The 13,090-nt window shown below is 42.6% G+C and overlaps 1 protein-coding gene across 1 annotated transcript in view; it reads right to left on the bottom strand.

The window, feature by feature from the left end:
- DCT (dopachrome tautomerase) overlaps positions 3,720–13,090 on the bottom strand; it is a 21,720-nt gene continuing 12,349 nt past the window's right edge. The window contains exons 3-8 of the mRNA XM_021385311.1: positions 11,892–11,992; positions 10,693–10,859; positions 7,760–7,939; positions 7,531–7,666; positions 6,295–6,496; positions 3,720–4,076 (exon numbers count right to left, since the gene is read on the bottom strand). Coding sequence (XP_021240986.1) covers positions 3,895–4,076; positions 6,295–6,496; positions 7,531–7,666; positions 7,760–7,939; positions 10,693–10,859; positions 11,892–11,992 — 968 coding nt within the window. The 3' untranslated portion in view covers positions 3,720–3,894. The remainder of the gene's footprint in view (positions 4,077–6,294; positions 6,497–7,530; positions 7,667–7,759; positions 7,940–10,692; positions 10,860–11,891; positions 11,993–13,090) is intronic.

The raw sequence follows: 13,090 nt of genomic DNA, 5'->3' as shown, positions 1-13,090 counted from the left end.
AGTGCTTAATAAGGAGCTTTTTTATCTAGTCTGTGAGAAAGCCTGAGGGCAGAGATAAGGGTTGAAAAGACTTCATCCGAGCTGGAGATAAAGTTTCTGCCTCCTTTATTCTGGCACTTCTCAAAAATGCTGTCAAAGGCAAGTGTTGGAGTCAGCCCCTGCTTTCTTTCCATTCTGCCTAATGAAGTTGCTCCAGAGTTCATGCGTTTGTCAATAGGCCAGAGACAGCAAGGCACTGAAAGGAGGAGAGGTGAATAGGAAGGGACATCTGCTCTGGGTGAGACCACTTATTCCCTCTGCTGAGTAGTTTGGTACATTCAGGGTGAGCTGCACTTCATGATGGCTCTCACATACTCATCTCCCCCTCTCATCATGATATTTATTAGCTTAGTTTGCAAATCCCATCTGTCCTTACACATGAGTGGCATCAGGGCACTTGGAGGGAGGAACACAAGGTGATGGTAACATTGCCGTGAGCGCAAGTGGGATCAGTGAAGATCAAGACAGGAGACGTTCAAGGTCAGGCTGGACATGGCTCTGAACAACCTGATCTACCCGTAGGTGTCCCCGTTCACTGCAGGGGAGTTGGACTAGATGGCCTTTAGTGGTTCCTTCCAACTCAAACAATTCTGTGATTCTACGTCAATCAGACCTGCAGATATAGCAGTTGGGTGAATATCTGGGGACCTATTAAGTGGTAGGTTGAGGATCACACTTGCTCCTCATGTTTCTTCCTTGGAGGGTCCCCTGATAGTATCAGAGCGTGATTTCGGATATGTGCAATAGCTTATACATTGGCTTACTCTGCAACACAGTGCAGAGGTAACTTTTGAGGCTCATGTTCTGACAAGGAAAAGACCCCAAAAGCTGGAGTATATAAAGATGGCCAGCACTGGTACCATTTCTTCTGTCCACTCAGGTCTCAGAAAGCCAGTTTTAGCAAAGAATTCTGGATAATGATTACCTTACAGATACTGAGCTGTATCTCAGCTGCAGGAGCAGTGAAGTAGAGCAGGATCCTAGACGTAGCCTTGTTTGTAACCCAACTATAACTACACAGTTGTGTGGAGCACACTTAACAGGCTGCATGCACTGCATAAAAAGCCAAGGAGGTATTTCAGAATTACTAGGTTGTCATCAGTCTACATGCTATGTTCTGTGTGTATCTTCACTGTTAAATTTAGCTGATGGCTTTTGAATCTCCTCACTCCTTTCCCTTTTCTTCCCATCACAAGCACAGGTACAAAACACCTCTCTCAAAAACAAAGTAAAGTAAGCAGTTAATAGAAGGTCAGTAACACCATTGCAACTTACAGTTTTACAATAACAGTCATGAAATGTGGTTGCTTTATGTTGCTTCTTTCCTAGATCGGGGCAGAATCAGAACACATTCCTCTTTGAGCTATCAGCTGGACAGCCAGCAATGAGACTTAAGCTCTCGCTAATTCCTTCAGAGAATTTTCATGATAAGCTTTTGCACAAAAGCACAGGCCATGCCTGACAGAGATGATGTGGCCACCACCAGCTTACAGCAGAGCTGAAGAACTAGGCACCTGACTCACTGGGTGATTCAGAGCAAGGCATTACCTGCCTACAGATCCTATACAGACAACTGAGAGAGCAATTAGCTATTGACTAGAGAGAATTAAACTTCTCAGAAGGATAATCCACTCAAAAGCCCAGCATGCAGAGCTGGAAGCTGTACAGGTCTAGGTAATAAAATGGCTAAGAAAGGGATGTTTTTGAGCAGTTCTCCCTCTCCGGAACTCAGACATTGCAGCTGCATGTTACATAATCCTGTGTGATTCATAGCCATTTGTCAGAAGTAAGAACCAATTCAGCAGGGATTATTTTGAAAGGCAGAGGGGAGGGTGGGTGGGAAGTGGTGTCTGCACCCACCTCGGCTTGAAGTCATCTCAGAGTGCATCTCCCTTCTGCCACCTGCAAAGAGCAACCACAGAGGTGGATGTGCTCATCCCTTACTGGGCTAGGCTGTGGGTTGCTCAGTGATGAATGTGAGAGGAAAAAGCAATGATGTGCTGAGGTGGGCCATGGGCAGCAGTGACACTGACCACGTGGACCACTCCTTGCCCCCATTTTGGTGTTCATGCCCTGGCACTGCTGGGAATGTGAAGGCAGGGCAGGACACCCCAGCTAGCACCGCCTCACCACCCCAACCAAACCAGCCCCATGAGCTGAGGTCAAGCTTTGCACTGATTTGTGCAGCCAAAAGCCCTGGGCGTCCTAGGCTCTGGAGACTGGAGGTGGTGTGTTTTCAGGATTGTTGGCTCAGCTGAGGAGTCTATGGGAGACTTCATCTTCCCTCATGGGACAGAAGAGACCTACTTCATCCTGCTTCAGTTCAACTTATACAATGATAGACTGAAGGGGTTTGTTAACACCTGCTTTGAAAAACGTATTTCTTGTACTTTAGTATAGACGGAACAATAACAAACATTAAGCCTGCCTTCAGATCAGGTTTGCTACAGGATTTCCTTCATCCTTTTCGCATGCTCAACCTTTTTTTCTTTTTAAGCATTCTGCATGAAGTTTACCATCGCTTTTTTCTTCCACCGAGGACACGGCTCTCCTTGCTGCTGGACTACACCTACACGAGGGAGCCCAGCAGCTTTCTCCTGTCTGCAGGTCATTTCCCGGTGAGCCGCCAGAGGGCAGGCCGTGTTGTCTGTACAGCTCGCCTCAACCCGAGTTTTACAAACTCTACAGATCATTAGTAAAGAAAGGCCTCGAAGAAATCTCGTAGATATCATTGCTAACTGGATTTTTTATTCAAGGCTTCCAAAGCAAAATTTTTCTTAGACTCAAGAATTACACTCTATAGAAAACGGATAATCAGAGCATCCTGCTAATATAACACATCATGCACCAAACCTGACACAACCTGTTCAGGACTTCAGTTTTATAAAAAACATAGGAGAGCCACCCAAAGGTGTTCCAAACCTGTGTTTAATAAAGAAAGATAGGGGACATTTATAAAGGAATGTTTAAAATGGAGGTTTGGGGAGTGCCATACCCAAACCCTTATCTGCAGACCCAGCTGACAGAGGCTATCTCCATTTGTTACCTTGAGTCCTGCATACCAGACTTTTGAAAGTATTTAGGTCTAGATTCATGAAACAGTGTAGAAGAGCTAAAATAGAGATGGACAAGCACCATTTTCAGCTTCTGTCACAGGTTCCTAACACAGGATTAAACTACAAGTATCTATCTAGCTGTAAAGGGAACTCCCGCTTTTAAACAAATTTTAGGACAATTTGAGTCTGGATGTTTATCAACTGCTAACATTAGCTTGATCAGAAATAAAATATGGAATCATATGAAATGATATGATTGCGCTTCTGGAATTAACTGTAACCGTGGGGTTTCCACAGTATTTTGCCACACTGCAAAAAACATTTGTAACCCCCTGCAAAAGACTACATTATTTAGAATATTTATTGAAAACCATAAAGTAATACTCTACTCAAATATATATGTAGAGTTTAAAAGTTTCAGCGCATCCCAGGGCTGCTAAATGAAATCAAAAACACATTGAGGTGAAAAAAAAAATGTCACTAATTCAAGATGTTTTTCTTCTATTTTGATTCTTAGCTGTCTCAATCTAACTCCATAAAGATTAGATGACTTTTAAGTGTCACACACTCCAGATAATGTTTGGTAATGAGAAAATTCTGGCCTGTCTTGGGCCTTGCACATATGTACCCAGAGACTTCATATATCACAATTCACAAGATAACTGGAAAAACTGAAAGAGAACAATGTAGTCAGCTGCCAAAGCCATGTGTGATAAGGTTGGCTAAACTCTGCTCAGATTTGAATAAATCAATCAAGGTCACTTCTTAGCAGAATGAGCAAGGGAACAAAGCCAGGGCACTAGGCCTCTTCCATGTACTTTTTGGAGCTGAATCTCGCATTCATCAGTGGTTCAAAACCTTTTCTCTGCCTTCGGTGCTGGAAAAGTACAAGCAGCAGAACAAGCACGGCCAAAGCTATCAGCGCTCCTCCAATTGTGGATCCAACCATGGCAGCCCATGCTTGGCTTTCTTCAAGTGAACCTGGAAACATAAAATATCTGAAGTGAAGACAGACGGTGATTTCATTCCTCAAATCACATGGAAGGAAGCAAATTTCCCACAGCTTGCTCATTACTATTACTTGTGTGGCTAAGAGAACCAGGGGCCATGGTGGAAGGTGGTAATGCACCGTGTAACCAACACATCATTGCCAGAGACATTTCTGCCAGAGAATTTTACAGCTGAATTTAAGCTCCAGTCTTTCAAACAAATGAAAGTGTTGAGAATGGGAAAGATTAATGTTAAGTTATGATCTTATTTAATTTGGCCAAAATTATGAATGATTTAAGCAATTCTTTCTAGAGGGATATTTCCATATAGCTGTTTCAAGCTATTTTGATCAATGGAAAACTGTCTTTTTTTTTTTTTCTTCTTTTTTTCTTAATAGACCACAGTGTAGTCTATTGTCAAGTTTTTAACAGAAAACACTGCTTAGTTCTGCTGGCCAGCTCCAGATCACAACCTCTGCTTTTGAACCATTTCTAAGGAACCGCTGTCTTCTAAGGTAATATTGTCCGTTCTTGCAACAACGCTGTATAAACGAGTTCATCTCAGCTCCACTTGACTGAATGACCTTGTTTTGTGCTTTCCTTTATGCTTCCAGCAGCAACAATTGCCTGTTGTCCTGTTCTGAAAAATACTACAGATACTGAGGCGGTACAATTTTGTTCAAATAAATATTCACAAAAAAAACTCTCAATGGGGATTTAGGTATTTAGAAGGTGTTTAGACATAAAGGCTTAACTCCAGAGGGCTTGGGGAGATGCCACATTGACTATAAGAGCAACTAAAAGTTGTGTGCCCCTGTGTGCTGTCCCTGGCAACAAAAGAGTTGAGGACAATCATTCTCTAATGAAGTAAATTCCCAATGTTGTTTGCCACTGTCTCTCAAATAAGAGCCAGGAACACACTACATTTGTTAATTTATAACTTGGTTAGGTAAAGAAGAATTAGCAAGTTATACATGTGGTTAAAAGAGGGGGATTTAATGTAAAAAACGTTATTCTCTGAACATTAACTGTCCATACAGGGACAGGTACATTGCTTCATGGAGAGCTAATAATTAGGAGTTAAGAAGCAGCAGAATAATAAACTGCCTTTGTTCGTCTCTAGCTAAGTTATGACAAAGGGGTAGCAGCAATTCCAAAGCAGAAGCAGGGACAGTGGCCCAGGAGGAGGAAAACTGAAACTCTGTAAAAGGAGAAGTTTCCATTTTCAGTGGAAATTCTAGAGACCCCCCTGGGAAAAGCACTGCCAAGGCAACCAGCATGCCTCTGCAAATCAGGGTTTCCCTGCATGAACACAGCACGAGGAGAGGGGTTTTGATCCATCACAGTCTGTAGACATTTAAACTATTTCCACAGATTAAAACCACAAACACATGGTAAGGACATAGAAGAAATTTCTGGACACACAGGTTAGATAAGCACCTACTGCCTCTCAAAGGAATACTGATATGGAGAAAGAAACTGCTCAGATTTAATCTTTAGTAAGGCAGTTGAAGCATGGTTTTTATGCATTTCTTACACTTGTGTCTTCTACAAATATTCGTAGCTTGTGTTCCAAATTCATTGATTTTGTGCATAAACGCTTTGGTTGGAGGGCCAGGAAGACATTCTTTTGTCTGATTTGTGTCAAAGGTAATTTCAAATGAGCAGAAAAACCCTTAGGCATGCAGGCATGGAAAATCTTTAAAACTGGGGGGTTCATGATACAAAGCACCTAGAGATATCTCTCCAGGGTATCCAAATTTTAAGAGAGTACATCTCTAATGAGTTTCATGGGACAGTACGACCCAGGGCCCTGTGTAAAACAAATGTGTTCTAGCAACAAGCAGTAGCCATACAAGCTCCCTGGCAGAGTGCCTGACCTCTGACAGATTAAAGGATTGTGTAACAGGCATCACTAGTTCTGGGAAGAAGAGCCAAAATCAAAAGTTCCTCAGCCCCAAAGGAGCATCATTCTCAGTGCCAGAGCACTTCAAGTTCATGCATTTTGCTGCAGAGCAGATGCAAACTAAGTATACACATTTTTACAGCTACCACAGTTTACCTGATGAGTTACAACTGCCTAAGCTATGCTATGGGATTGCTAGTGACCAGGTGAACAGACCCGTGCTTCTGGAAGCAGCGCCTTAAGTTCCAAATGTCTACGTCATTGAAAAGTTGAGCCGTCTCAACTCTTGGCCTCTGAGACATACCTGGCAGGTCAATGGCATAGGTGTAGCCAAGCTGCTCTGCAGTTTGGAAGAGTTGATCATTGGTTACAGGAGGGAAAAAAGGGACCATGTTGTACAGTCTGTTGTGTCCGATAGGAGCCAGCTCCTCAGGCCAGGCATTGTCAGGGGGGTGAAACCGCTTCATCCACTCATCAAAGATGGCATCAGTGAAGGAGTGAAGAACCTGCAAATTGATGCATGGACACTCATGTTTATTAGGCTCTTTCTGAACTCAACAGCATTTAAAGCAGTTCCTTAGTTCAGCACAAGTCTTGAGACAGCCACACAACGGATCAGGGAGGGTGCTGAAATTACAGGACTTGTATAGGGGTTCAAACAACAGTCTGGGACAGTTTGAAGTAATTTCTGGTGTGCTTATGCATTTCATTTATCACCATGGAAAAAACTTTGAAAGTATTTTATGGATAATCCTGCATATAAAATTATAGTACAGTAAATTAAAGATTTGGTAGTATAACAAAGAATTCACATAGGAATTCAAGAATTTTTAAGGAAACAAACCAGAGAACATAAGTATTCTGGCTAATTTCTCCATCAAAAGATTGCAATCTTAAAATAAAGGTAGGAAAGTAATGAATTGTTTTACAGTTTCTCTGTGTAATCACCATGGTTTAATTTAACAAAGAGGAAGAGAAAATTAGCATGAATTTATTAGGTGAGGAAGATATGTAGCAGAGTCAGCTGATGGCTTTTTATTTGCACACTGCTGTTCATGCTGCTCACTGCAGTGCAGTAATGTACTCATGCACCAATGAAATCACGTTATTTCTATTCCTCAAGAGACCCTGAAATTAGATGTGATTTCTTCTAGCTTCTGAAGGTTGAGACAAAGAAACAAACTTCTCAGTCCGCTGCTCTAAAATAATTAACCCAATTTTCAGTTTTTTCTTGTTGCTGTAAAATTATCTGGTAAAAGACATTAACTTTAGAAACTACCTAATAATAGGATTCAGGGGCAGTCTGATAGGTAGCAGTTCCTCCTAGAAACTTATTCTATGCTTCACAAATCACCCTGAAATTTTTTTCCATCTTTATTTGCCCATCGCACAAGTGTGGCAGAGTTCAAGGAAAGAGTTGTCCTTTTGTGTTTAAAGAATTTGTTTCTAGGGAATTCACTTCTATTTCTGCTAATTTCTGGTGAGACAGCTGCCACAGAGATGCAGCCAGTGGCACTCATGCTGGAGGAAAAAGCCATACCACAAAGATGGGATCGTTGGCAGCTGCATGAGGGAGAACACTGGTTCCATTCAGAAAAGAGTGAGCCAAATTATGGAGGTTCAGCATCGGTGAGTTCAGGGCTCCCTCTGGTTTATTGAAGCCTTCCAGCGCATTCCTGTGGACAGGTAAAAGCAGCACTGAGTAACCATATTTTGCTGACAAACACGCAAATAGAAATACCCATGATCCAGACAGCTCCAGGACGAACCTGAAGCTGAAACTGGAATTGCGGAAAAATGGAGGGCTGTCGAAGTCATGCAGGGAAAGGCATCTCCTGACATCCTCCACGGTGGGCAGCTGTTCACCCGAGTCCCTCGGCGGCCTCCGCTGCAGCAGTCCTTCATCACTCCCATTGCACAGTGTTACCAGGCGGTTGTAATCATCCAAGCTGATCATGAAACAAAAAGTAGCACAAGTTAGGAGAAAGGGCTGAAGCATGTTTGGTTGGCTTTTTTTTTTTTTTTTTTTTTTTCTATAGCATAAAAGAAGAACAGATTGCCCAGAGAGGTTGGGGAGACTCCTCCCTGGAGCTCTCCAGAAGCGACCTGGCCATGGGCCTGGGCACCCTGCTCTGGGTGGCACTGCTGGAGCAGGGGCTGGGCCACAGGGACACAGAGAGCCCTGCCCGCCACAGCCAGCCTGGGGTTCTGGGGCCCTGGCTGTAGGTGTGAGAGAGCAGATCTTGGTGACAGGCATCCCATGAGGAGGTTCAGTTCACATACCATGGAGTGGAAGCTGAAGTTATTACTGAACCGCGGCCATGCCATGGCTTCCAGTGACTTTGTAGACTCTAGTGAAGGTCAGTCATTTGGACAGTCTGTAGGCTCATCTTCAGCAGAGGGGACAGTTTAGAAAAAGCAAGCAAAATTCCCTTCATATCTCCTCTCCCAAGAACAGTTTTTGCCAGACAGTCTGAGGATTGAGCAAGGACAGTTTTTCATTCTTAGAAAGACAAAAAAAGCAGGAAAGTCCCTCTGTGGGAAGGGCTAAAGAAAATAAAAGTATGACAGAAAACAAGTTTTCACTTTCCATCCTTCACTCTTTTAGAAGAAAAGAAATAGCAGTGTATCACGTTTTTCAGGAACCGGAAGACAGCCTGCTGTTGCAAATGTTGCCTACCAGTTAGTGAAGGGCAAGCCCCTTATATCAGGGAGGGAAAGAGGGAAGGGGGAGGAGAAAGACAGTGAAACAGTCAAGAAAAAAAACTTCACTATTCAATGTAAGATGAAATGGCATTTTCAAAAATTCCTGAAATAAACAAAAGCCCTCCACTGTTTAACCTTGACAACGCAAGAGTTTAGTCATTTCAGTATTCAAGAAAAAAAGAATCTATCTTAGAGAAAAAGTAGGGGCAAGGGTTAAAGCCAATTGGTGCCTAAAGGCAGAATTTCAAGTAGCACTTTAGGTATCCATAGAAAGAGACTCTTTCCTGAAAAGCCTTGAGCTCCTAGTACCTTCATCTGGCTGACTACATCTGACAGGATGTGACATGAGCATTATAACTGGCAGCATCTTATGCTATACTGCCCCAGTCCTCTGTGTGAACCCATCATCAAAGCCCTGCATTTAACCAAATCAATATATGCCTACAGACAGCTGACAGCATGAATGTAGTTCTCTCTGCGTTGTCTTCTGTGTGAAATCTCAGCTGCTTTGAAGTCAGTCATAGACTCACAGAATAACAGAGTGGTTTGGGTTGGAAGGAACACCAAAGTTCATCAAATTCTAATCCCCTGCCATGGGCAGGAACACCTCCCACAAGGTCAGGTTGCCCAAAGCCCTATCCAGTCTGGTCTTGAACACTTTGAAGGACAGGGCATCCACAGTTTCTCTAAGCAATGTGTTTCAGTGTGTCATCACCATCATAGTGAAGAATTTCTTCCTAATATCTACTCTAAATGTACTCTCTTCTAGTTTAAAACTGTAACCCCTGTCCTATCACTACACTCACCAATAAAGTGTTATTCCTCTTCTTTCCTGTAGGCTCCCTTCAGATCTGGAAGGCCAGTGGAGCCTTCTCTTCTCCAGGTTGAACAAACCTGGAGAACCTGAACAACCTCAGTCCTCTCAGCCTGTCTTCACAGAAGTGGTGCTCCAGCCCTCTGACCATCTTGTGGCCTTCCTCTAGACCCATTTCAACAGCTCCTCATCCTCCTTCCACTGCAAGTCCCAGAGCTGAATGCAGCACTGGAAGTGAGGCCTCACAGGAGCAGAGCAGAAGGGGGAAATCACCTCCCTGATCTGCCGGTTACACTTCTTTTGATGCAGCCCAGGACATGTTTGGTTTTCTGGGCTGCAAGTGCACGCTGCAAGCTCACGTTCAGTTTTACATCAGCCAACACCTCCAAGTCCTTCTTTACAGAGCTGCTCTCTCTCATTGCCCAGCCTGTATTTATGCTTAGGATTGCCCCAACCCAGGCGCAGGGCCTTGCACTTGGCCATGTTGAACTTCGTGAGGTTCACACAGGCCCACTTCTCAAGCCTGTTCCAGTCCCTCTGGATGGTATCCCTTCCATCCAGTGTGTCTACCACATCACTCAGCTTGGTGTAATCTGAAAACCTGCTGAGGGTGCACTCAATTCGACTGTCCATGCTGGCAAAAAAAGATGTTGAATAGTACCAGTCCCAGTTACAGACCCCTGAGGAACACTACTCATCACTGGTCTCCACTTGAACATTGAGCCATTGACCACAATACTTTGAGTGTGGACATCAAGTCAATTCCTCATCCACCGAGTGGTTCGTCCATCAAATCCATGTCTCTCCATTTTAGAGAGAAGGATGTTGTGTGGGACAGTGTCATATGCTTTGCACAAGTCCAGGTAGATGACATCAGTTGCTCTTCCCTTATTGACAAACACTTTAACCCTGCTTTAGAAGGCCATCAAATTTATCAGGCAGGATTTGCCTTTAGTAGAGCCATGCTTGATGTCACTCGTCACCTCTTTCCATGTGCTTTATCATGGATTTGAGGAGTCCCAAAGTTTCAGGGTGTCCCATAGTTCCAAAACTGCACTAAATATATCAGAGTTGAGATCTCACCCAGTGCAAGGAGAAAGATTTTTCAGCTTACCTCTAATTTTCTATAATGCCAAAACAAGATTTGGTCAGTATGCAGGCTTTCCCTAGATATTTCCGTACCTGTTGCAAACTATTTGCCACCGGGAGAATCGAGAGTTCAGGCTGATCAGTCCAGGGTCATCTGGCCGTGGTGCTCCAAAGAGCTGGTCTGTGCACACGTCACATGTGTTTCTACCTGTAGCAAAGTCCCAGTAGGGAAGCGCAAAGGACTCATTGCCCATCAGTCGCTGCAATGGACAGAAACGCATTAATGGAGGATCACCTTTGAAAGAAAGAGAAAGAAAGTGATTCTGCAAGTCATGCCACTGGGTATTCTGCATTCTGCTTTTCACTTGAAGGCAACTACACACACTTCACAATGCTGCTCCATCACTCAAAGTATTGGAGTGTTGAGTCAGTCCTAGAAAATACACTGTGACTAGTTAATCTGCTGTTGGATTGCCTTCTTTTTGACCATGTTAGCTTTCATACCACTCAGAGACTGAGCAGGAGAGCAGAAGCATAGATTAATCAACCCTTAAACAAGAACAAAACTTCCTGAGTGATGCAAGTGGGTAATGGGTAAAATTGCACACGTGGTTTGTTTTTATTCCAGGAAGGTTAGCGGGGGGAAGAATCTGAATGTGTATTAATAAAGGAATGCATTTGCTTGTGTTTCCTTGCTAGATACAATTTCATGCAAGAAAGTTGCTGTAATAATTTAGATGCTAGCCATCTTCATTAGAGATGTACAAGGCTGAAATAGAGTAACACTGCTATTGTAGAAGTGCTGCAAATGGAAATGAGACAATGCTTGGGCACCTGAATGTTGGGCACATAAACATATATTTCTTTAAAATACCTACACCTAAATATATGAAAGTAATAAATATAGAACAGCATATTTGAAGAGGGAAATCCTCGGCATGGCTTTCCTTCTTGTTGTCTGCTTTCCAGCACTTGTTATCAACAGGTTTTACATAGGTTGGTGTTTCACATTTATTTTGATTTCATTAATGAACGCTGCTAATCCACATCTTCTGTTCTACATTGTGAAGAAGAAAATCTTGACAATAGCTTTCATACCACTGTTTGCAGTGAGAAACTGTTCAGACTTCAGTATCTTGAAAGCAACAATTTCCCTTTACATAAAAAAGGAAACACTCTTGACAGTTTGTGTAAGAATGAGTCCTAGGAAATAACACCCTTGGCTGGAGCAAGAATGATGTGTAGCAAAAGAGAGAAGTTGTGTGAGAAAAGAAAGAGGCTGTTTAGCTAACCTGCAGGTCTCTTTCCAGCAACAGCAAATGGTACCTGTGCCAAGTTACAAAGGCAGGTCCTTGATGGGAGAAATCAATAGCTGTGAAGGGGCGGCCAGGCCCTACAAAAGAAGATAAAATAAGCACTTCAGCACCAAGTGAAGCTAGAAATAAAGAGAGCACCTTCTTCTGTTGCCTGTAGCTGAGTTAAATGAAAACCTTCAGCTCTGCACCTTTGGAAAGAGTGCACAGATCAAAGGCTGCAATGCTTACAGGGGACAAGATGGGTATTGTGAACATTTCTTCTCATTTAAACTGATTTAAAAAAAAAAAAACAGTCTTACTGTTGAAAATATTAGCTTGTTCTCATGTTTAGCAGCAGGATTTTCACGGCTTATCTATCAAGAGAGCATCAACACTTCCCATTGCCTGCCAATAGTAATTCAACATATCCTTTACCACTTTTCTTCAAATCCTGCTTGTTGTTTCTCTTCAGGGTTCTGCTTGTTCCCACTAAAGAAGCTTTTGAAGAAAAAAGCTAAAGTGATGTGATGAGGGTTTTCTGCAGCAATTCATAAGGAGGCAAAGCAGGAACCTGGTCAGGGGAAATTGGTAGTTTTCAGTTTTGCTGCTGAGCATTTTGGATAGCTGCAGTCCTGACGACTGTTTCCCTTACTGGCCTTGAGAAGTTCAGCGAAAGAGCTGTCCCCACCATTTCAACTATCCTCAGTGAAAACAGGGTGCATTTTTTTCAAAAAGTTTAATGACAAATTAGTTCCGTCTTTCTTCAGCTGTCTGATCCCACCATCTTTTTCAAATGCTTATCTTAGCAAAAAAGGGCTACTTGATGCAACATATTTTATCCCCACGTGAAAGAAAGCACAAAACTCTCTGTAATGTCTTTTGTATGGAAATACTATTTGCCAAGCAGAACATAAAGGCTAGCTCTGATTTTAGAATTAAGTCTCATGCTAGATTTTGGGAGGAATCCAGATTTTTTCATTCTAGAAATCCAGCAAATGTTGAGGTTTCTTCTGAGATTAATAAATAAACCGAATCTTATTTCACTACATGACTATATAATTTGTAGTGTCCAACAGGCTACAATAGCTGTAATAGTGAAAAAAAGGAAAAAGAAAAAGAAAAAGAAAAAGAAAAAGAAAAAGAAAAAGAAAAAGAAAAAGAAAAAGAAAAAGAAAAAGAAAAAGAAAAAGAAAAAG

Source organism: Numida meleagris, chromosome 1, assembly GCF_002078875.1.
Source record: "Numida meleagris isolate 19003 breed g44 Domestic line chromosome 1, NumMel1.0, whole genome shotgun sequence".
Classification (NCBI taxonomy): Eukaryota; Metazoa; Chordata; class Aves; order Galliformes; family Numididae; genus Numida; species Numida meleagris.
Note: the sequence above shows the minus strand (reverse complement) of the source record. Positions and strands in the feature narration are given on the sequence as shown.